At 50.7% G+C, this 22,604-nt stretch overlaps 1 protein-coding gene across 4 annotated transcripts in view; it reads right to left on the reverse strand.

Annotated features, from left to right (window-relative positions):
• Window positions 1–1,243: 1,243 nt before the first annotated feature.
• LOC144734834 (myocyte-specific enhancer factor 2C-like) overlaps window positions 1,244–22,604 on the reverse strand; it is a 115,614-nt gene continuing 94,253 nt past the window's right edge. For all 4 annotated transcript variants that reach the window (XM_078617234.1, XM_078617233.1, XM_078617235.1 and 1 more), the window contains 6 exons: window positions 20,140–20,260; window positions 15,923–15,979; window positions 13,707–13,888; window positions 10,802–10,886; window positions 4,070–4,190; window positions 1,244–1,894 (listed from right to left, as the gene is read on the reverse strand). In XM_078617234.1, coding sequence (XP_078473360.1) covers window positions 1,489–1,894; window positions 4,070–4,190; window positions 10,802–10,886; window positions 13,707–13,888; window positions 15,923–15,979; window positions 20,140–20,260 — 972 coding nt within the window. In that variant the 3' untranslated portion in view covers window positions 1,244–1,488. The remainder of the gene's footprint in view (window positions 1,895–4,069; window positions 4,191–10,801; window positions 10,887–13,706; window positions 13,889–15,922; window positions 15,980–20,139; window positions 20,261–22,604) is intronic.

Genomic DNA, 22,604 nt, shown 5'->3' on the forward strand with positions numbered 1-22,604 from the left:
ACAGGCACGGAACGAATCGGATTAACATCGGTTCTTACACGCGTGTGTTAGAGAAATTAAAATTGTGTGGGTGATAGCCGATTGGTTATGACTTGTGTGTAATCCGCCCGCAAAGGGCTACGGAAGGGCTAATGGAACGAACGAGACGGGACAAACGAAAGACAATTGACTCTGCACAAATACAAACGAGACAAAAACACAATCGAAGCTTTAAATAATCGGACGTTTGACCCAGCAATTGAATCGTGGTGGCGCCACGGGTGGAATAGGGGGGGGGGGGGTGGTGTAAGGGGCCAGTGAATCGTGCCTACGACCGGTTCACCATGCGGCCTTGCTGCCCATGAAAATACATGGTGATCCATTTACAGACACCCCGCAGATATCTTCTCTCTCTCTTCTCAACGAGCGAGTGGACACTGTGAACGCGACTGCCCTCCGCCGCCACCGCACCCCGTGCCTTGAGGAGGCTGAGCGTTACAAGGTGCGAGGGGGAGCGCGTTGACCTTACCGGTGGGACTCCGAAATAAAAATCGTCTTTTCCCTCTCCTGGGTGACCGGCTCGCAAGTCGCCGTTATTCTGGCGGGGCGTCTCTAAACGGATCACCACCCTCCCTCCGCTTGTGGAGGGAACCGGCTCGAACGCGACGGGCGGTCGTCGAGGGTTTCACGTTCCCCCGCGACCGAGACGCACGCTCGTCGTTCCGTTTGTTCGTCTGTTGCTGTGCATTGTTGCGTGTGTGCGGCGCGCGCGTGCGCGAGCGTTGATTTTTAACATCTTTTTTTTTTTTAAACAGAACAGTTTGTATATAAAATAAAAACGATAACTCCTCAGCTTTGTTCGGCTCGCTCGCCCAACCGCTCAGCGGCTTTCGCACCCCTCTCCCCTCCCCCGTGCCCGCGGTTCACACTCGGAGGAGTGCCCCAACGTCAAGTTAACATGTTTTTGCTTATCTCTTTATTATTCTAAACGCCTCTCGCCCCGCGTCGCGAGGACAACGGCGCCGCCGAGCGACGCCAAACCGCGGCCCGTTGTGCCAGGCTAGGTGCACTTTTAATCTGTACAGGTACAATGCTCGGCCGTCTTGCTTTAAACGGCTCAAATTAAACGTACGCAACCCGTAAATGCCTCGCTCTTTTAAACGGCCGTTTTGGGGAATCGCGGCGTTTTCCTAAGAAAAAAAAAATTTTGCTCGTTGATGCCTTTGTTGATAGTTCTACTAGTTGTTGTTGTTGTTGTGGTGTGTGTGTGATATTTCACTCCAGTCTTTATGCTCACCTCTATTTTCTTAGAAATTTCTTTACTTATACCATTATTATTAGTAGTATTACAACTACATTAAATTAGAAAGTTTTCTCAATTTGCGGGGGGGATGTTAAAATACGCGTTGCCGTTGTTTCTAACGTTGTTGTTGTTGTTGTTGTTTGTTTGTTGTTACCGCTAACGACCGCCGTGGGGTTTCTCGTTTCCGTCGACGCCACGTGGCATCCCTACGTCGCCCAACTCTCCGTGAGCCGCGCCCTTTTCAACAGCGGCCCTTCCCCTCCGCTTGCCTCATGCTGCTGCTGCTGCTGATGGAGGTGGTGCTGATGATGCTGCTGATGATGCTGCTGCTGCTGCTGCTGTTGCTGTTGCTGATGATGCTGCTGCTGCTGCTGATGAGGATGCTGCCCCGCCCGACCCATCCCGGCGGGCATGAGGTAGTCGCCCCCGGTGCCGCCGCACGGGTCGTCCGGCTCGCCACCTTCGTAGGGGCTCAGGCGTTCGCTCGGACGCCCCAGGGGGTCCTGCCGCTGCATGGTGGCGGCCCCCGGGTAGCCGGGACCGCCGCCCGACGAGATGGGGTCCCGCGACGGAGACAGCGGCTCCGACTTGACGCTCGGATAGCCGCACGACCTGCGACGGGACAACGCATTAGCTCAAGGTGCTCCGTGACGCAGTTTTACAAGCGGCAACAAAAAGAAACGCGAGAGTGGTTGAGATAGCGGGGGTTAGTGTAAGGGCCCGAGGGGCGTGTACATCGAAATTCAGGGCACGTGGGGGTGACGAAAGGGCTACAGGGGAGGGATGGGACGGAGTGGAGGGGCGAGGGGAGGGAAGAGGAAGGCAATGGGCGATGGAGAAGAGGTGAGGCTTCGAGAGAGGAACAGAAGGAGGTTAAGGAGGGGGACTGCTTCAAGCACAGGGGCAGTGTTGAGTATATGGGTAGTGTGAGTCTATGGGCAGTGTTGAGTCTATGGGTAGTGTTGAGTCTATGGGTAGTGTTGAGTCTATGGGTAGTGTTGAGTCTATGGGTCGTGTTGAGTTTATGGGTAGTGTTGAGTCTATGGGTAGTGTGAGTCTATGGGTAGTGTTGAGTCTATGGGCAGTGTTGAGTCTATGGGTAGTGTTGAGTCTATGGGTAGTGTTGAGTTTATGGGCAGTGTTGAGTCTATGGGTAGTGTTGAGTCTATGGGTAGTATTGAGTCTATGGGTAGTGTTGAGTCTATGGGCAGTGTTGAGTCTATGGGTAGTGTTGAGTCTATGGGTAGTGTTGAGTTTATGGGCAGTGTTGAGTCTATGGGTAGTGTTGAGTCTATGGGTAGTGTTGAGTCTATGGGCAGTGTTGAGTCTGTGGGCAGTGTTGAGTCTATAGGCAGTGTCGAGTCTGTGGTGCAGTGTTAAGTCTATGGGCAGTGTTGAGTCTATGGGTAGTGTTGAGTCTATGAGTAGTGTTGAGTCTATGGGGCAGTGTTGAGTCTATGGGCAGTGTTGAGTCTATGGGCAGTGTTGAGTCTGTGGGCAGTGTTGAGTCTGTGGTGCAGTGTTAAGTCTATGGGCAGTGTTGAGTCTATGGGTAGTGTTGAGTCTATGGGTAGTGTTGAGTCTATGGGGCAGTGTTGAGTCTATGGGCAGTGTTGAGTCTATGGGCAGTGTTGAGTCTATGGGCAGTGTTGAGTCTATGGTGCAGTGTTGAGTCTATGGGCAGTGTGAGTCTATGGGTAGTGTTGAGTCTATGGGTAGTGTGAGTCTATGGGCAGTGTTGAGTATATGGGTAATGTTGAGTCTATGGGTAGTGTTGAGTCTATGGGTAGCGTTGAGTCTATGGGTAGTGTTGAGTCTATGGGCAGTGTTGAGTCTATGGGTAGTGTTGAGTCTATGGGTAGTGTTGAGTCTATGGGCAGTGTTGAGTCTATGGGCAGTGTTGAGTCTATGGGTAGTGTTGAGTCTATGAGTAGTGTGAGTCTATGGGTAGTGTGAGTCTATGGGTAGTGTTGAGTCTATGGGCAGTGTTGAGTCTATGGGCAGTGTTGAGTCTATGGGTAGTGTTGAGTCTGTGGGTAGTGTTGAGTCTATGGGTAATGTTGAGTCTATGGGTAGTATTGAGTCTATGGGTAGTGTTGAGTCTTGAGTCTATGGGCAGTGTTGAGTCTATGGGCAGTGTTGAGTCTATGGGTAGTGTTGAGTCTATGGGTAGTGTTGAGTCTATGGGGCAGTGTTGAGTCTATGGGCAGTGTTGAGTCTATGGGCAGTGTTGAGTCTATGGGCAGTGTTGAGTCTATGGGCAGTGTTGAGTCTATGGGTAGTGTTGAGTCTATGAGTAGTGTGAGTCTATGGGTAGTGTGAGTCTATGGGTAGTGTTGAGTCTATGGGCAGTGTTGAGTCTATGGGCAGTGTTGAGTCTATGGGCAGTGTTGAGTCTATGGGTAGTGTTGAGTCTATGGGTAGTGTTGAGTCTATGGGCAGTGTTGAGTCTATGGGTAGTGTTGAGTCTATGGGCAGTGTTGAGTCTATGGGCAGTGTTGAGTCTATGGGTAGTGTGAGTCTATGGGTAGTGTTGAGTCTATGGGCAGTGTTGAGTCTATGGGTAGTGTTGAGTCTATGGGCAGTGTTGAGTCTTTGGGTAGTGCTGCAACTGAGCGTGCGAGTGAGCGAGTGGTGGAAAGAGCGAACGAGCGGTTGAATGAGTAAATGAATGAGCGACTGAGCGTGTGAGTGAGCGAGTGGTTGAATGAGCGAGACAGTGGTTAAATGAGTAAATGAATGAGCGAGCGAGCGAGCGATTGAACCAACGCCCTGTGTGTCACTCACAGCAGCTGGTTGATGTTGGTGCCCTGCTGGTGGTGCCAGTTGGAGAGGGAGCTGATGCTTAACGAGCCGGGAGAGTTGAACCCCGTGAGGCCTGACAGGTCGGCGCTCGACAGCGCGTACTCTGCGAGGAACAACACACGGACCACGGGTCACAGACGTACGCAACGTTGAACTTACACCATTGGAACCTCATTTGCCAGTAAAAAATATGCTAATTGTTTTTTTACCCTTCTATCTGGCAACAAAACTGTCACCTTTTTTACAAGGAGTCATGTTTGCATAGACCACAATACCTGCAGTCATAATGCGCCTTTTGGCGTCATCTGGTCCAACACCATGTGAGACTAGGCTCTAAGGAAAGCTGTCTCAGGTGTGGACCAATCAACTTCAAGGATAGTGCACATTATCAGAGTTATGTTTTTTGTTTGCATTATGACTGCAGGTATTGTGGTCTATGCAAACATGACTCCTTGTAAAAAAGGTGTCAGTTTTGTTGCCAGATAGAAGGGTAAAAAAACAATTATCAACGTTGAACTTCTTTCGCACCGTACGTAGCCAACCGCCTCTAATCGGAGATGACGGGAACAGAAGGAAGACAAACTGAACGCAGAAAGCACGTCTGAAGAAATGGGTTTGTCAATCTGACGATCGACCGACGTGACACGGCCAACTCGATCGTGGCGGGTTCTAAATTCCCATCGTCGACGACGACGACGACGATGACGTGAACGGTGGTGGCGCCGTCTGTAACGAGGTTCACGTGGCACAGGGCAGGTGTATGTTGTATGCATGTTGAACTTCTTGTGCACCGTACGTAACCAACCGTGATAATCAGAGGTGCGGGTGAAGGATAACAAACTAAAAGCACAAATTCTAGATTTGAAGTTTTCGTGACTGCAAGGATTCACATTCTTAGGTTTTTTCGGTAAAGTCACGTACGTGAAAAAACCTAAGAATATAAAAGCACAAAGCCCGTTTTCAAGAAATGAGTTTTCAATTTAATTTTGGTGGTGGTGGGTGGGCCGATCTCACAGGCCCTGGCGATGCATTGGCCTCAGTGAGTGAACCCTCTTTTGCAGACGCTGGAGGGCGCTCTTGAATTTTAATTCCGAAGCAGCCAGGGGCGGTAAGATCGTCATAATCATGATTATGTATACAACTGGCACGGCACACGAAGCGGTTGGGTGGTCAGCAACCACGCCCGGCCGCCTTTGTCTCCCGAGTAGCGATGTTACTAATACTACATCGATGTTACTCCATCGCCACTCCGGCGAAATGTCACAGAACTCGAATTGTAAATGTTGTGGGTTTACTCTCCAATACACCGGTTGGTGCTATACTCGTAACGAATTGGCACGTTCTGTTAACGTGAAAAGCCACCCTAATTAGGCTGTGTCGGGTGGTGGCGGGTTTAACGACACATATTTACGCGATCTAACCCACCCCTCCCCTCCAGCTATATTATGGGTAACAGTGGTCGTGAAAGCACGACTACCTGTTCAGCTTTACTACAACACAGCACCGGGTGCTCATTTTCGGCTGAGTCGACCTAGAGGAGGATGCCAAGGACCCGGTTCAGATAATCGTCACTTGGTGTTGGCCGTGAGCGGGGGGGGGAATCGAACTCGCCCGCTAATCTCGACCACTCCTTGTACCGTACCAATCTACGACAACAACAACATCAACAACAACATCAACAACAACATCAACAACAACAGCCCGTTCAGTCTGTCATCAGGCGCACAGATTCCTTCTGCAAGGTCAAGTCGGCAGTCGTGTGGACCCCCACACACCCCCACCCTCGGGCCCGCGTGGTTTATTTAAAGGGTAATCAAACACAAGGAAGGAAAAGAAGAATAAGCTCCCGTCAACACACTGGCAACCCTCCATGATACGTGGCTTTTTCTGGGGTTGGATCGTGTAAATATATGAATGTGTCGTTAAACCCGCCACCACCCGACACGGCCAACTAGTGAGCTTTGTCACGTGAACAGAACGTGGCCAATTCGTTACGAGCACAGTACGCTAGTTGTGTGTTGGAGAGCAAATCCACAACAGTTACAACACACCGGTTTGCTGTACTTACAACGAATTGGCATGTTTAACGACGCATTTCTAGATTAACGCGATCTAACCACCCCAAAAAATACCTGTATTATGGATGATATTGGTCGCAAAAGCCTACTACGTGTTAAACTAACAACCCTTTGGAAGCTAGCCCAAGAGGTGTGCTTATATCCAGAGTGAAGTGGTGTGCTTGTTTCAGAGGCGTATTTGCCGAGTAAAACCCATTGAAGCTGAGTATCCTTGTGTGTCCTCCTTTAACCAGCGGTGTAATGTAAGCAAGCAAGCACGTGTTGCTTATATCAGAACAGTGCTTAGATATGGTGTGCTTACATCCGGCTTTGACTGGAATGATTATTTTTTTGAGTTAAAACTCGCAAAAAAAATGTTGTAAAACGTTGCTTTATGTTGTTGTGTGAAGGCCGCTATTCTTCTCACACCCGAGCAATGAGCTCATACGTGCGCGGTGTTAATGTTTACACATTTGATTTCATTTAAAACTTCAGTCGGGTGAACATGGTTGAACTCACTGATTAATTCATAATAAAGGTTTTTGGGCTAGATCGCGAACTAACCCAAAAACCTTCATTATGAATCGCACTCGTCGCGAAAGCCCACGTGTTAACTCACTTATTAATTGTTGGTGTTCACTGTTTGTGTCTTCACCAGCACCCTTTGTGCGTTTGTTTATTAGCTCCCACTCACTGGAGCCAATCTCGTACCTGGCAACCCCTTATCAGTGGCCCTACTTTACTACAGACCAATTCAGACCTTATTGGTCACTCCGTGCCCTTATAAATCTCAACGTTCATCCTACAAAGTTCCATCACAAGGGAGACACACAAACAAATAGACACATTTTTCTTCTCTCGTATTGAAACGGCTGTACGCCGTATGGACCTGAAAACTCAATGTGTCTCTGTACAAGAATACGGAATAAACCGTGATGGGTTGACAGCTATGCACTTGACCAGTGTAGTGAAGTATGGTCAAACAACCCCACAAGGCCAAAGCTGAAGTGTTGGGGGGAGGCCTTTATCCCTGCAGTCCATTCAACAGTCATTAATTCTCGATTCAAAGCTTTCGTGACTGCAGGGATTCATCTTCTTGGTTCTTTCGGTAAAGTCACGTAGAATGGAAATCATAAAAATAAAACATAATGAAATAATTCTCACGACGTTTCGGCCACAACGCAAGCAGCCGTCCTCAGGTGGAGAACAGATCTGTCGAGAAGACAGAGTCAGAGTCATTCTACGTGACTTTACCGAAAGAACCAAGAAGAGTCATTAATTCGTTATTTATTGCCGTTGAAATAATTATCATCAGTCTCCATATAATTTCACGGTTTGAAATGTTCTTAGATTTCACGTGATATTTTTTTTAGACACGTATATGTGTTGTTAGCTTGATAATTAACAACTACTCTCGCTTCAAAAGAAATATTCGCATCTGACGACGAAACATTTGAATGTCAACAAAAAATTACAATCCAGTCATGATCATTCCACTCCTGTATGAATGCATCTCGGACGCCAGCTGTCTATATCCTGTATAATGACTACACGAGACTTGATGGGAAAAATAATAATCGGCTTTGCCCTTCCCGGCGATAATCCAGGAGGTGTTTAAGATGTCCACACCTGTTTCAAGGCATCAATACAACATGCAATGTCCTTGAAACTGATTGGCCTACACCACAGCTACAGCCTCCTTGATGGCCTCGTCTCACCACCGGTGTTAGACCAGCAGAACAATGCCAAAAGGCGTAGAGCACAAAAGGAAATGCAAATGTCAAAACAATAATAAGCTCGGGCTAAGCAGTTCTATCTATTTGGACTCTTCTTTTCTTTGTTTGCCGGTATCAAAATGATGAAAAAAATTAACCCATAAAAACAAAGTTTTTCACTATAAATCCTTTATATGCGTGGCGGCTAGAGTCCTCTCGTCCTCTGGCTTGAGATGGCTGCCACCTATGGGTCAGATGATTGCCTGCCACCATTAAGCAATTGGTAGTTAAATATAAAAAAAAAATCCTAAAAAGTGTAAAAATTTGGAAAAAAAAAATTCACGAAAATGTATTGTCACGCACAACGAGTCTGTGTGCAAAATGTCAGCTCGATTGGATCACGGGAAGTGGGTTAAAAAACGACCGAAAGATTTGCACGGTCGTAAGCGCGCAAGCAAGCAAGCAAGTGAACTTAATATAAAGGATTTAAAAAGAGAACAGGCTTCACCACATGATGTCGAGATGTTCAAACATCAAATAGGCACCTCTTGCAAGGCATCAAGTCTGCATGGACCACACATCGTTTTGACACCGGCGAAAATTATCCCATAGTTTACAGCAGAGATGGCCTATGGTCGGCAGGTCGTATGTGGTGGGGTAGTAAAGTGTGGGAACTTCCACCAGTGCCAAGACGTTTGGCCAGCATGGAAGAAAGAGTAGGCCAAATCACCCTCCCTCTAGACGGGTCTTTATGGAGCTCGCTCCAGTCGAAGCCCTTCCGCTAGCACGGTGGTGAGATGTTAACCCCTTTTCCTGGTATACAGGAAGTTGTGGCTTCGATCCAAACCCTGACATCCTGTAAATGTGGAGTTTGCATGTTCTCCCCGTGGTAGCGTGGATTTTTCCTCCGGTTTTTCCCTCCGCATTTAGAATCATAGAGTCTTTTGGCCGCTATGAGCATCTGACGATAAGCCGCTTCGTTGAGCTATCACTTGTGTGGCCAAGTCGCTTCTGAAAAAGAGCTACGCAACTCAGTGGGCCTTACCTGGTAAAATTAAAAAATATATATTATAGTTTCAGCAACGTGGTGGGCGGTCGAGCGAGCGAGAAGTTGCCGGGGCTGCGCCCGTGTTCCGGAACCGCTACTCTCGCGGCAAATGCAATTTCCCCAGATGTTTTCCGCCTCGCGCGTTTTTTTCCTTCCTTTCTTTCTCTTGCCGTACACCGGTCGGCGCGGTTGGAAGAAGAAAGAAAAAAAAACACCGCGCCCGCCGTGTAAAGCCGCCGGTGGCTGCGGCCGCGCGTCGAGTGATTTGACGCCGCCGCCCCGGTGTGCGTAGTTGTTTGTTTTTTTCCCGACTCAAGCGTCTCACTTGCGAGACAGACACCAGACACCACATCTCGGTGGGTTCTCACCGTCGGTTAAAAACAAACTGGGCCAACCCCCCCCCCCCACCGCCGCCCCCCCCCCTTCCACCAGATGATTTATCCACCCCCACCCCATCGGATTGAAAAGGCCCCTCCGATTGTCGACGCCAGTTTCGGGTCGTCCGCCCGCACCTCCGATTAGCGCAGCAATTAGTGAGGTCATATAAGGGGGCATTTTTCAATGCCAAAAAAGGCGAGGATTGCAGTCAAAAAATTCCTGCGTTTTCTGAAGAACCTCCCAGGGCAACGTGGAGACATGCTCAAATTAAGTCGCTGAGGAAGCTGCAAGCACGTGGGTGGGTGGGTGGGGGGGGCGAAACGTCGGACGTCGTGCAGACACGACCCCCCGAAAAACTCTTTGGGAGAGCCGTGGAAAAAAAACTAAAACGCCGAGCGGCCCTGCCACGTTCTGTGGGCCCTCCCACCGGTCAACAGGGCCACCACCACCACCACCACTGCCACCACCGCCGCACCACCACCACCGCCACCACCGCCGCACCACCACCTGCGGCTACGAGTCGACGCTGGGCACCAACACGACTCGCCGCTATTCCGCGAGGGTTTCGCGTTTCGTTTTGTTTTCGCGTTTCGTTTACCGGAGGGAGGGGGGGAAATCTTAGGACTTTTATTCGGAAAAGCGAAACAGAGAAAGCGAGGAATGTTTGGCTTAAATTCCAGGCCCCATCAATGAAATGCTTTATTTGAAAGCCCCTTTAGGTGAAGTGTCCTTTTTTTTGTTTGACGAGAAAACGCAGGGAGGTAGTTTGTGACTGGAGTGAGCTGCCTTTCGAAGGGGGCCTCGTTAATACACCCACCCCATGTGACTGTACTAAATTGTTACGCAATACATTTACTCACAAGCTAATGAGGGCGTGTAAACTAAATATATATTTAAAATACTCTCTCGCCAGCCCGCGCTGCTGACCAGAGCGAGCGTGGTGAGTTGTGGTCGATCAGCCCCCTGTGACCGACGCGACATTGGGAGGATAGGCCTTCGTCCAGCGATGTGTGCAGCCCCAGCGTCGCGTGTGTGTAAGTTTCTCAACAGTCAGCAGGCGTCTTCGACGGTCGCCCAAGCATTCTCCAGTCTCAAACCCTCGCCTAGCCTCCGAGATCTGACGCGAATGCGGAGTGGTCCGCTCACGGGTTCCGTCGCGAGCCTGTGGTGCTAAGAACTCGCCACCGACCCACCGACCGACTCGGCTAACCCAATCAAATCGTAGCGCGGAGCACAAGCGTCGAACGGCGATCGTTTCTGCGGCCGTCTGGAACGCTCTTCCATCCGATATGAAGAAGCCACTGGAGCTATACAACTTTTAAGTAATCTACGTTGAAAACGCATTGCTTCAGAACTCTTTTTGTGTTTAGTTTGTTGCCCTTCCCCCGCCCCCCCCCCCCACCGTACCTCCGATTCGCACGGTTGGCTACGTACGGCGGGAAAGAAGTTCTACATACGTACAAAGTCGCAAAAGGGGCCGCAGTGCAAGGGATTGTGGGAAGGAGGTTACACTCACCTGTGCTGTAGTTTGGTTGGTAACTGCTGAGTTGGCTGGGTGTCACCAAGGCTTGCAAAGCGTGGGAATTTGTTAACCTTTGATTCTGCAAGGGGATAGAAAGTCACAGAGACGTCGTTTAAAAATCAATCCCGTTACTCGTGTGTTCTTAAGAAGAAGAAGCAAAACTAAAGCTAACTCCTCATGAAATGTTTTAAACGAATGTAATTTTCCTGTTGGTGGCGATAAAAGGCCGCTTTATTTTGACTGTTGAAAGTAAGTATCGAATGTAAATCCCCATTGAGAGCTGTAAAGTGACTTCATACCAGCTTTAATGCAAACGTTATTGTATCTAGACCGCAACTTACTGAAATAATGTCTTGTTCACGGTAATAAAAACACGCATATATATGCTTATAAAAGCGATTTCATCTTTACGTGCCATTAAAAGCACTAGCAGTTGGCAGGGGGCAAAAGCAGATAAGGAAATGTTTTATAGAGAAACTGTCTCCTTAAGTTTAACACGTGGTAGGCATTCGCGACCAATATTATCTATAATAGAGGTTTCTGGGTTAGATCGCGTAAATACAAATGTGTCGTTAAACCCGCCACCACCCGACACAGCCAATAAGTAAGGTTTGTCACATAAACAAAGCGTGCCAATTCGTTACTAGTACAGCACACCGGTGTGTCGGAGAGTGAACCCACTACATTCGTTTACGATTCGAGTGCCGTGACGTTTCGCCGGTAATTACAACAACAACCAACATCATCAGGCGACAGCCACAGAGTTGTGGAGAAATCCTCTTCCTGTTTCGGTCTTTACTAGCAGAGATAAATGTGATGTCATCACTTGTGAGCCAATCGGTTGCGAAGGTCAGAGGAGGAGGGGGGGGGGTCGTGGTTAATGTATGCATATAAATAACAATGGATAACCATTAACATTATCTCTCCTTAAGCCCTCTCGTGGCGAGCAGACCTCAACATTGGAATTTAGCTCTTGACGAGAATATTTGATCATCTTCTTGGTTCTTTCGGTAAAGTCACGTAGAAGGGAAGTAATAAAATAATAATTGTTTTATTATGTTTTATTTTTATTATTTTATTACTTCCCCTCTACGTGACTTTACCGAAAGAACCAAGAAGATGAATCCTTGCAGTCACGAAAGCTTTAAATCGAAATTTAATATTTGATCAAATACATTTTTAAACCCATAATGCACGGGGCCTTTGGCCAAATCCACTGCTCGATGAATGTCTCCCCACATGACCATGTTCGCCCCGGGGGTTGATCGAGCACGCTGGTGACAGTAAGGCTTTGACTGGACATCTGCGACAAAGAGCTTCACAGCTCACCGGATTCCGTCCGATGGCTTTGGACAGCGCTCGCCACGGTGACGTTGGCCGTGGCCGGGAATCAAACTTGGGCTCGCCAGGTGCAGCTCGCTAACGACGTGTGTTATATAACATCCTTTGAATTTTGTCTATGTGTGGACATGCCTATATATATAGAAATACTTATTTTTAAAAAAAGTATATATGTAATTAATGCCCATCATTAGCGTTTTAACACGTTATCGTGGCTTGACAGGTCTTTTTAAATACTGTATTGCACGATCCGAAAGTCCAATTATTTTGCATAACACGGGCACACAAACGTCTCACGAATCGTCAAATCCCCATTAACACCCCTCCAAAGTTGTGATGCCAATTAAGCCGTCTCAGTGACCAAGACACTGAGCTGTTATATTCGGCACATTTTTTTTGTGTGTGTCGCTGTCCCCCCCCCCACCACCCCCCCCACCCCCCCCCACCACCACCCCCCCCACCCATTCCCCACCCTCACCCCCTCTCCCACCGCAAACCGCACCCCCCCCCCCCCCGCTCAAACTGCAACGAAGGGACGGTGGGATAACGAGTAATAGATTATTAAATTCAAGGGATTTCGCAACAACACGATGGAGCGGTGAGCGTTCAGCTTTGTCGCGGACGACACGGTTTGCCCCCCTCCTCGCCACCCCCCCCTTCGTCGCCGCCGCCGCCGCCGAGATCATCGGGGCGTGCGCACGGTGCCCACTCCTCCGTTGGCGCCGTCGAGGTTGGGCGTAAAAGACCGTCCCTGTTGGCGCGCTCGCCAAACTCACTTTTGGCCACGCCAGCCAGAAATCGGCCAAACCACCCAACTGCGCCCTCGCTCTCTCACTCACACGCTGACTGGCACACCACCATCACCCACACGCTTCCAGCCACACCACCATCACACACATACACACACACCTCCAGTCACACCACCATCACCCACACGCTTCCAGCCACAACACCAACTGTGCCGTCACTCACATACAGAGCGCCACACCACCATTACACACATACACACACACCTCCAGCCACACCACCATCACACACATACACACACACCTGCAGCCACACCACCATCACACACATACACACACACCTGCAGCCACACCACCAAATGTGCCGTCACTCACACACACACCTTACAGCCACACCACCATCACACACATACACACACACCCCCAGTCACACCACCAAATGTGCCATCACTCACACACACACCTTACAGCCACACCACCATCACTAACACACACACCTACAGCCACACCACCAAATGTGCCATCACTCACACACACACCTTACAGCCACACCACCATCACACACATACACACACACCTTACAGCCACACCACCATCACACACATACACACACACCTTACAGCCAGACCACCAACTGTACCATCACTCACACACACACACCTTACAGCCACACCACCATCACACACCTCCAACCACACCACCAACTGTACCATCACTCACACACACACACCTGCAGCCACACCACCATCACTCACACACACACCTTACAGCCACACCACCCGTACCGCCACCGCTGTTATCTCGGCACTCACCATGCTGCCAGCAGGATTCTTGCAACTCTGGGGTACAACCGCCCGCAGGTCTGGCTTGCGTAGGGGGTGCCCTTGCGGCGGGGGGGGGCTCTTGGCGGCCAGGCCGCCCCCCCCAGGCCGGATCACGTGACCACCAGGGCCCAGAATGCCCGGCGACCCTCTCTGATGAGGGTAGCCGTTTGCTGGTGGCACAGGAACACGACAAGCACGTGATGTACACGTACGCACAGACAGTCGTCAGAGTCGGGATGTTTATTTATCGTGGGGAAATCCGATGAGCCGTGAAGCTCTTTTTTTTAACAGATGCCCATTTAGGGGCCGTCAGTCATGAGGACTCTACAAAGCGTACCCATCAACAGATCACAGTTGCTCATCCTGTCTGTGCGGAGCAATGAGCGCTATCCTCCCTCATGTGCGTGGGTTTTCGCTGGGCATTTCAGTTTTCTCCTACGTGTACAAAAACACCCACACACCACACACAACCACAAACACAGACCCCCCCGTGGAGCCTTAACAGACTGTTGGGGCAAGTAGCACCTATGAAAGCCGGCATAGCACACAAAGGGGTGAGTAGCCAGCACCACGCCCGACCGGTGGCGATCTTTACACACCGCACCAGGTGCTAAGTTTGAGGCTGACTCGACCTAGAGGAGGCCCAGGACCAGTTAAAGAGGGTTCGTAGTGCAGTGCCCTAACTAGTGCGCCACCGCTCCTCACGCGCTCACACGCGCTCAAACTCACAATCACACTCGCACACATGGGTCTGCACACACGCTCACACGTTCACACAACGACAAAGATTCTCCCTTAAGCCTTAACAGACTGTTGGGGCAAGTGCCGTTAGCAAGTAGCACCGATGAAGGCCGGCACGGCACTGGAAAGCGTGCGTGGCCAGCACCACGCACCAGGTAACTCACATGAGGCTGAGTCGACCTAGGGGAGGCCCAGGACCCATTCAGATAATCGTCACTGATGTTGGTCGCTGGGTATGCAGCACAGTGCGCTAACCACTGCACCACCGCTCCGCGCACGCTCACGCACACGCGTGCTTGCACACACACATACACGTGTTCGCACACACACACACGATCTCGCTCACACACGCGCGCTCACACACTACATCACAGTCTTCGGCGCTGTGAGTGCGGCTTTGTGCCTGTTAATGGGTGTTTAAAAAAAGACTGTGTGCATGGCTGCCTTTACAAGTGTAAATTATACTTTGTACTTATTTATTTATTTGTCTGGGATTTTCTGTCCCTAATAGCAGGTTGATGTGTTGCGTTGTACCTGTCGCATCCCCGCAAGTGTTCCTGTGCGTGTGCGTGTACGTACGCACGCGCTACGAACCCGTCCACCAACACCAGTTATGAATACCTGAATTGGTCCTGGGCCTCCGCTAGGTCGACTCAGCCTCACATGAGTAACCTGGTGCGAGGGGCTGGTGACCCCTCCACCTTCAAGTCAATTCCCAACATTTTTTTTATCACTTAATCATCAAAATACGTTTGTGTCAAATGCCTCAATGGGGGGGGGGGGGGGGGGGGACAGGCATCTATGATGTCTTCTGACCAAGCCCCGTTTGGTGGAATCAGGAGAGTGAACCCCTCCCCTCGGAGTTCCTCCAGAAACAGCAGGAAGCCACCGCGGCTGGCTCACATAGAATGTCCTGTGGACTACAGAGGGTCTGGTGGACTGCTTCTCACTCCAGTTACCACGAGGGATAGGCAGTCCTCCATTCGGGGCAGGAAAACTGAAGGTCACTTTCGATTTAAAGCTTTCGTGACTGCAGGGATTCATCTTCTTGGTTGTTTCGGTAAAGTCACGTAGAGGGGAAGTAATAAAATAATAAAAATGAAACATAATAAAATAATTCTCACGACGTTTCGGCCACGTCGTGAGAATTATTTTATTATGTTTTATGTTTATTATTTTATTATAATCCATTCTACGTGACTTTACCGAAAAAACCAAGAAGATGAAGGTCTCTTTGTGAGGGTCACTCTGGGGGTCACGCTCTGAGGGTCACTGTGTGAGGGTAGATATGAGGGTCACTCTAAGGGTCACTGTGAGGGTCATTCTGAAGATTCACGCCCTGAAGGTCACTTTGTGAGGGTCACTCTTGGGGTCACGCTCTGAGGGTTACTATGTGAGGGTAGATATGAGGGTCACTGTGAGGGTCACTGTGAGGGTCACTGTGAGGGTCACTCTGTGCTCACCTAAAGGACTGGTGCCTGCACCAGTCAACACCGTCAAGTCTCCTCCAAGCAAGCTTCCTGCACACACGAAAAAAGAGAAACGTTCGTTTTAGTAAAGAAACAAAAATCGCATGAATTTCACACGGCGCAAATGTTTCGGTTTGGTCAAAGTTTCTTTGAAAGTATCTTCTCACCCATTTAAAATAAACCTGAGGGCTGCGGGCATTTTCATTGCTGACCTTGCAACGGTGAAAATATTTCCACGTTCTTTTGGATGCTTTACGACGGAGGCACAGAACTTATTCCGGCAACTTAAGTTCGAACCTCAGCACTGGCTAAGATCCGAACTGGGCCTGGGTCTACCCTTCGCCATCTGACAGTTATAACAGAGTGGCAAAACAATCAGTCCGTCCAGAAAAACGCGATTATGCGATCGCAAGATTTCACGCAAAATCAGCCAAAGTCCGCATATTTATGCGGGGGGCGCGTTTTTTCAAATACGCCGCACTTTCGCCGCATAAATTGCAGATTTCCGCGCGCAAAATATGCGGGCTTGCATGATTTCATAATCCCCGCATTTTCGTTGCAAAAAGTCACATATATCTTAGCAGAAAGTTGAAAAATGTTGCGTTTACTTCACACAAGCGCAGCCATTTCCCCTGTTGCCATGGGAACGTTATGAAGTGACGTCACTCATTACGCGACATCATTGAAAAGCTGCAAACCCCGCGATGCCAATGAAACCATGATGAAGCCCGCAAATCTTTCTCATTTGCCAACAAACATGAGCGCAAAAGACCGCGCAAAGCAGTTCCCCAGTGTGTTACATGACAGTGGGGGCAAATTATTTTGCATAGCTAGCTCTGTAAAACAGGAAGCACACATTTTATTTTTTAATAATATTTTATTTATTCATTTTTACAGAAGTTGTAGCATATTCATTTTGTAAAGCTACAGAACTTGTTCGACTCAATGTTTTGTAAGTTTGAGCCATCTGTTTGTTAAGGTCTGAAATAAAACAAGATGAGAACTGAAATATTCCCAGCACTTTCTGTGATGTAGTATGCTTGCTTATCATAGGAAGTAATAAGAAATGACTCTTTACATTAAAGTAAATAGGGTGTTGGGGGAATCACTTTTTTTTCTCTTTTTCATCAAACCGCAGTTTTTGCAAGTTCCCGCAATTTAATCGCATAAAATTGCATAAATATCCCGCATATTCCATCGCATTTTTTAAGAAAACGTGCCGCATAATCAACGATTTTTGCCCGCAACAATCACCAAAAAACTCCGCGTTTTTCTGGAGGGACTGAACAATGTCTTACGGTACACAAGTTAAGCAACTTATCATAAAAAAAGTTGTTTCTCTGTAACGGGCCCAATGCATGCATCACGCACAATCTTCTTGGTTCTTTCGGTAAAGTCACGTAGAATGGAAATAATAAAATAATAAAAATAAAACATAATGAAATAATTCTCACGACGTTTCGGCCAAAACGCAAGCAGCCGTTGTGGCCGAAACGTAGTGAGAATTATTTTATTACGTTTTATTTTTATTATTTTATTATTTCCCTTCTACGTGACTTTACCGAAAGAACCAAGAGGATGAATCCCTGCAGTCTGTCACATGTAGCGTATCTTGATTTAAAATGTATTCAGTGTGCACGGAACAAACCAAAATTAGGGATTGCAAAAAATGTATCTATCTATCTATCCCGTTCGCGAGTAGAATACGTGCACAATTTAGACATTTAGTCGATTTCCGAACAACTTTGATTTGAATCGGCGAGACTTATTCGAATAAAAAAGAGAAAAGAAGAAGCACCTAGCGTTTCTCGATGCAGGATGCTAGCGGCTTGTGGAGCTTTCCCCAGCAAGAACATTTTTTGTTCAAATCGAGTGGCGGCAAAACTTCCTGGGAGGACACGATGCAGATTGCCGTGGCAATCAAGGCGTGCGCCAGCGATGCCGCATCAGTTCACTCCGCACGATACTCGCTAAATTGTCCGGTGACATTTTTGGCGACTTTTTAGAAGGTCGATGCGGCTACATCTACAGACTTTTTGATGTTCGCTTGTCGACTTTCCGCTTCGGAGCGTTGACCACACTGCACCAGTGCGCACGACGCACTGAGCCATGCACGAGCACGCACACACACACACACGAAAACACAAAGATCCCCCGTATAGCCCGTAACAGACTGTTGGGGCAAGTGCTGTTAGCGAGCACCTATGAAGGCCGGCACGGCACACGAGGAGGTGGGTGGCCAGCACCACTCCCGGCCTGCCTTTGTCCCCCTAGTGGCGATGTTTACACATCGCACCAGGTACTCATTTGAGGCCGAGTCGACCTAGGGGAGGCCCAGGACGGGTTCAGATAATCGTCACCGGCATTGGTGGCCGTGAGCGGGAAACGGGTTCGTAGCGCAGCGGTGCGCTAACCGCTACACCACCGCTCCCCACACACACGCACTTATTACCCCACCCCCCCACCCCAGCGAGCCTTGTTGTTGTTCGCGACGTAATATCGGTAATTAGGTTTTCCTCTGTTCAACTAAGCGTTTCGCGAACGGGACGGGCGGTGAATCAGAAGGGGCCGCTGCACAGCGACGGCGCGACGAAGAGGATGGGGGGATGAGGAGGAGGATGGGGGACGAGGAGGAGGATGGGGGACGAGGAGGAGGATGGGGGACGAGGAGGAGGATGGGGGGACGAGGAGGATGCTGGGAAGGGATGGCAATGGTCGTCGGTGCGCGCAAACAAAAAAAAACCGAAGCGTTTTTTAAAAATCCCGTCTACAAATTTCACAGAAATTCCGCGCGCTTTCCCTCCGGAGTGAGCGGGGACAGCGATGTTTGTGCGGCATTGTTTTTTTGCGCCGCGGCGTCGTTGTTGTTGTTGTTGCCGCGTGGCCACCTCCCCGCCAACTCTCGACGGGGGTCCGCAAGAGCCTCCCCGTGATCGGCGTGCGAAGGCGGCGCTCGCTCGCAATCACGGCGCAATCACCGCGAGCTGTTTAGAAAGCCGCGGCGAGGGGATTACGCCGCGTTCGAGCGAACTCCGTCCCTCTCTCCGTGTTGCGTCCGCGCTGGGCGGGGAGCGGCGGCGCATCGCGCTGCAAACCGCCCAGCGGTCAGCATTCGCTTCACGCTCGCTCGCGGCCGAAGCGCGCCGACTCACCGGTCCCCTAGGGCGACTCGGCCTTAAACGAGTACCCGGTGCGGCGGTGCGTAAACGCCACCCACGCCCCTCGTGTGCCGCGCGGGCGCTCGCTAACAGGCGCTCGCTAGCAGCACTTCTTGCCCGCAACTGTCTGTTGAAGACAATGCAGGGGGATCTTCGTCCTTTTCTTTGTCAGTGTGTGCGTGCGAGTGCACCTAGGCTGGCGCAAGCACTCTGGTGATGTCGGCACCACTGAGTGGCGAATGGCGGTGTGTTTTGTCGCGCGTGTATGCAATGAGTGTGCGTGTGAACTGTGAACACGGAGGCGGTATAGTCTGCTTATTTATTTTATTACTTTATATTCTCCACAACGATGCTAAGGATTATTCCGTGCATCCCCCGGGTAAACTTAGCCTTAAATAAGCACCTGGCCTAAATAGGCACTCCCCAAACACCACTTGCACGCGTGTATGTACGCACGTTCCGTACGTGCAACACTGCTTGACTAGATCTACCCAGAAACTGTAGGGTTTGTTGTACACTAACATCACTCACTGTGGCATCCTGCATGGGAGATCGCGGCCAATGCGAGACCACAAAAGTCAAGGACAAAGATCCCCCGTAGAGCCTCAACGGACCGTTGGGGCAAGTGCTGTTAGCGAGCACCTTCTGAACGCTGGAACGGTACACGAGGGGGTAGAACATCGAGGGATGGCTGTACACCTGGACACGCGTTGCGCACGCGCACCTGCAACACTCGCGCACGCACACGCGCGTTGCCCACGCACACGCGCGTTGCCCACGCACACGTGCGTTGCACACGCACACGCGCGTTGCCCACGCACACGCGCGTTGCCCACGCACACGCGCGTTGCCCACGCACACGCGCGTTGCGCACGCACACGCGCGTTGCGCACGCACACGCGCGTTGCCCACGCACACGTGCGTTGCACACGCACACGCGCGTTGCCCACGCACACGCGCGTTGCGCACGCACACTCGCGTACGCACACACACGCACGCACACACGCACGCGGCGTGTGCGTGTGGCGCGCGCGATTGTTGAGGAGCAGTTACCCGTGCTCGCGGGTCGCATCCCGGGGCTGGAGAGCGTCGCTCCCCCCGTCACCCCGTAGCCCATACTCCCGCCGGAGCTCATGCTCAGCGGTAGCTGAAAACCGTGGGAAGGGATTCCAGCCTGCGGGGGGGGGAGAGAGAGAGAGAGAAGTGGGGAGGGGTGGGGGGGGGGAGTGGGCGGCAGAGGAGAGAGGAGGAGTGGAAGGGGGAAGCGGAGTGGAAAATGCGGACGGGGGCGGGTGGTTTAGTCACCGTTGCTGTTATTATCGCAGACCTTCCCGCCCGCCTACCCCCTCGCGGCCCGCAGTCATTAGCCCCGCGATCACCGTCGCTCCTCTCAATGTCACCGCCCCCTGCACGCCGCTGACGCCGCGCGGACCGAGGGCCGGTGGCGCGGCGGGAACGCCCGTCACTCGCGGCAAGAGGGACCTGGGTTCGATCCCATGCCCAACACCGCCCCCTCGACCGTCTTGGGCCCTTTTACGCCGTTGGCGAGTTTTGTATTCTCTCTGCCCGCACCCCGGCTCCGTGCGAGTTTCTTTCTCCCGGGTTCCCCCGGTTTTACCTCCCGCAGCTAAAGACGTGCGACGACAATTCGTGTGTCGGTCAAACATTCTCAAGGCAGGACCCTCCTGTAAAAAAGTTGACGTTATTATTACATTCGCGTTTAATAACATCCGGCCGGGATAGTTTTACATCTTCGTCAAAGGTGGCCATTGTAAGAATCGTCTTGTAATTTTTTTTTTCATCTCTGCAGAATGATCATTTGTTCGCAATTTTAATCTTCATTAACTGTCACGAATATTGATCGCCAATATCGTTAGAGGCAAATATGATGATCATAAAAATGTACATAAACTCCAGAAAACAATATAATTTAGGTTGCAGTGATCATGAATAATGTTAATGCCACCAACAACATTAAGGCATCAGCAGAAGCAGCATCACGATCATCTGCACAAGTAGGAACAGTAGCACCGTCAGGAGTGCTGTCATTATGAGCAGAATAACCATCAGTCATTATTGATGGAAGCAGCATCAGCACCATCATCAGCAGCATAATCATCAGCTGTACTGTAGTATCATCATCGTGATCAGAAGCAGCAACAGCATAGTTTAACATCTCAGCCAGCAGCAGCACCCTCATCAGCAGCACCACCACCATCATCATTATCACCATAATCATCATCATCACCAGCATCATCATCAGCAGCTTTATCATTACAACCATCGTCGCGCGCAAACAACATCTCCCGACTACCGCCAGGCACGGAGCGATTAAAGGCAGCGCGTTGCGTGTCAGGGAGTCCGAGCATAAACAGGAACGACAGTGCGGACGGAGGAGGAGGTTACGGTCGGTGGGGTGCGGTGGGGTGCAGGGGGGGGCAGTGAGTGATGTTGATGCAGTGAATGTTTAAGTGCAGCAAACAGGAAACCGGCGCTCGCGACGAGATGCTCGGAGGGCCGGGGGCAAAGTAGGTGCACGGGAGTGGCGTTTGTGGGGGGGGGGCATGGCAAAGGAGTGGAGGAGTTGTGGGAGGCTGTGTAGTGGGGGGGGGGGGGAGGTGCGAGTGGAGGAGATGCAAGGGTCCGCGTTGGGGCGCCGCAAAATGACTATCTCTGGCTTTACACGACAACAACAAAACCAGACGGGGAGCTGGCCGACTTGCTCAGAGGTCAGGAGAGGTCACAGCGCGTGAGCCGCTGAGCACCGCTGAGATCCTGGGCTCGGATGCGGGTTTCAGCCGCCACCCGTGTTTAAACCGGGTGCTCAGGCGGTGGCGGTACCAGCCCGGCCGCTATTTGAATGCGCACGCAAACCGAAGGGAGAGCCTCAGATTCGCCGAACGCCCCGCAGGGCGGTGGCACGGTAATAGTGGTAGTGAAAGAAAAAACAACGACCGCTTGCATTACGTCGCGCGACGGGAAGTTCTTGGTCACGCGCTGAATTTGGCCAAAATTGCAGCTTCCGAGAAACAATTCGAAAAAAAATATATCGGTGCGACTGTCGTGCGGCGAGCCTCGCTCTCTGTCGGCAGAGCGGGTGGGAAAGCGCTGCCCCCCCCCTCTCCTGTGTGCGGAAGAGGTCCGCTTCATGGGATCTCAAGTAGTGGCTCTGCGGGATCCGCTTCTTCTCGAACGTGATTGGTAAACATGCCAACGTTGGGCTCACGTTGGCTTGTCGTTGCAACCGTTGGACGCACGTCGGCCCAACGTCCAATGTCAACTTGGTTCCTGCCTTGACAAAACACGCGCATGTTTTGCAACTGGGTGGCTCGTGGCTCAGGCATTGGCTGTGCATGGTTAGCGCCTCTAGTGGCTGGAGGGGGTTAAGCGAACACACCGCATACAACGGACGCACACCGGAAACACACATCCGCGCGCACACGCTTGGGAAGCCGACATTAGTCGAGGATCCGACGCTTCGTGGTTGCACGGCCGATCGGAGGAGCGCCACCCGGGCA

Source organism: Lampetra planeri, chromosome 53 (assembly GCF_965212315.1).
Source record: "Lampetra planeri chromosome 53, kcLamPlan1.2.h2, whole genome shotgun sequence".
Lineage (NCBI taxonomy): Eukaryota > Metazoa > Chordata > Hyperoartia > Petromyzontiformes > Petromyzontidae > Lampetra > Lampetra planeri.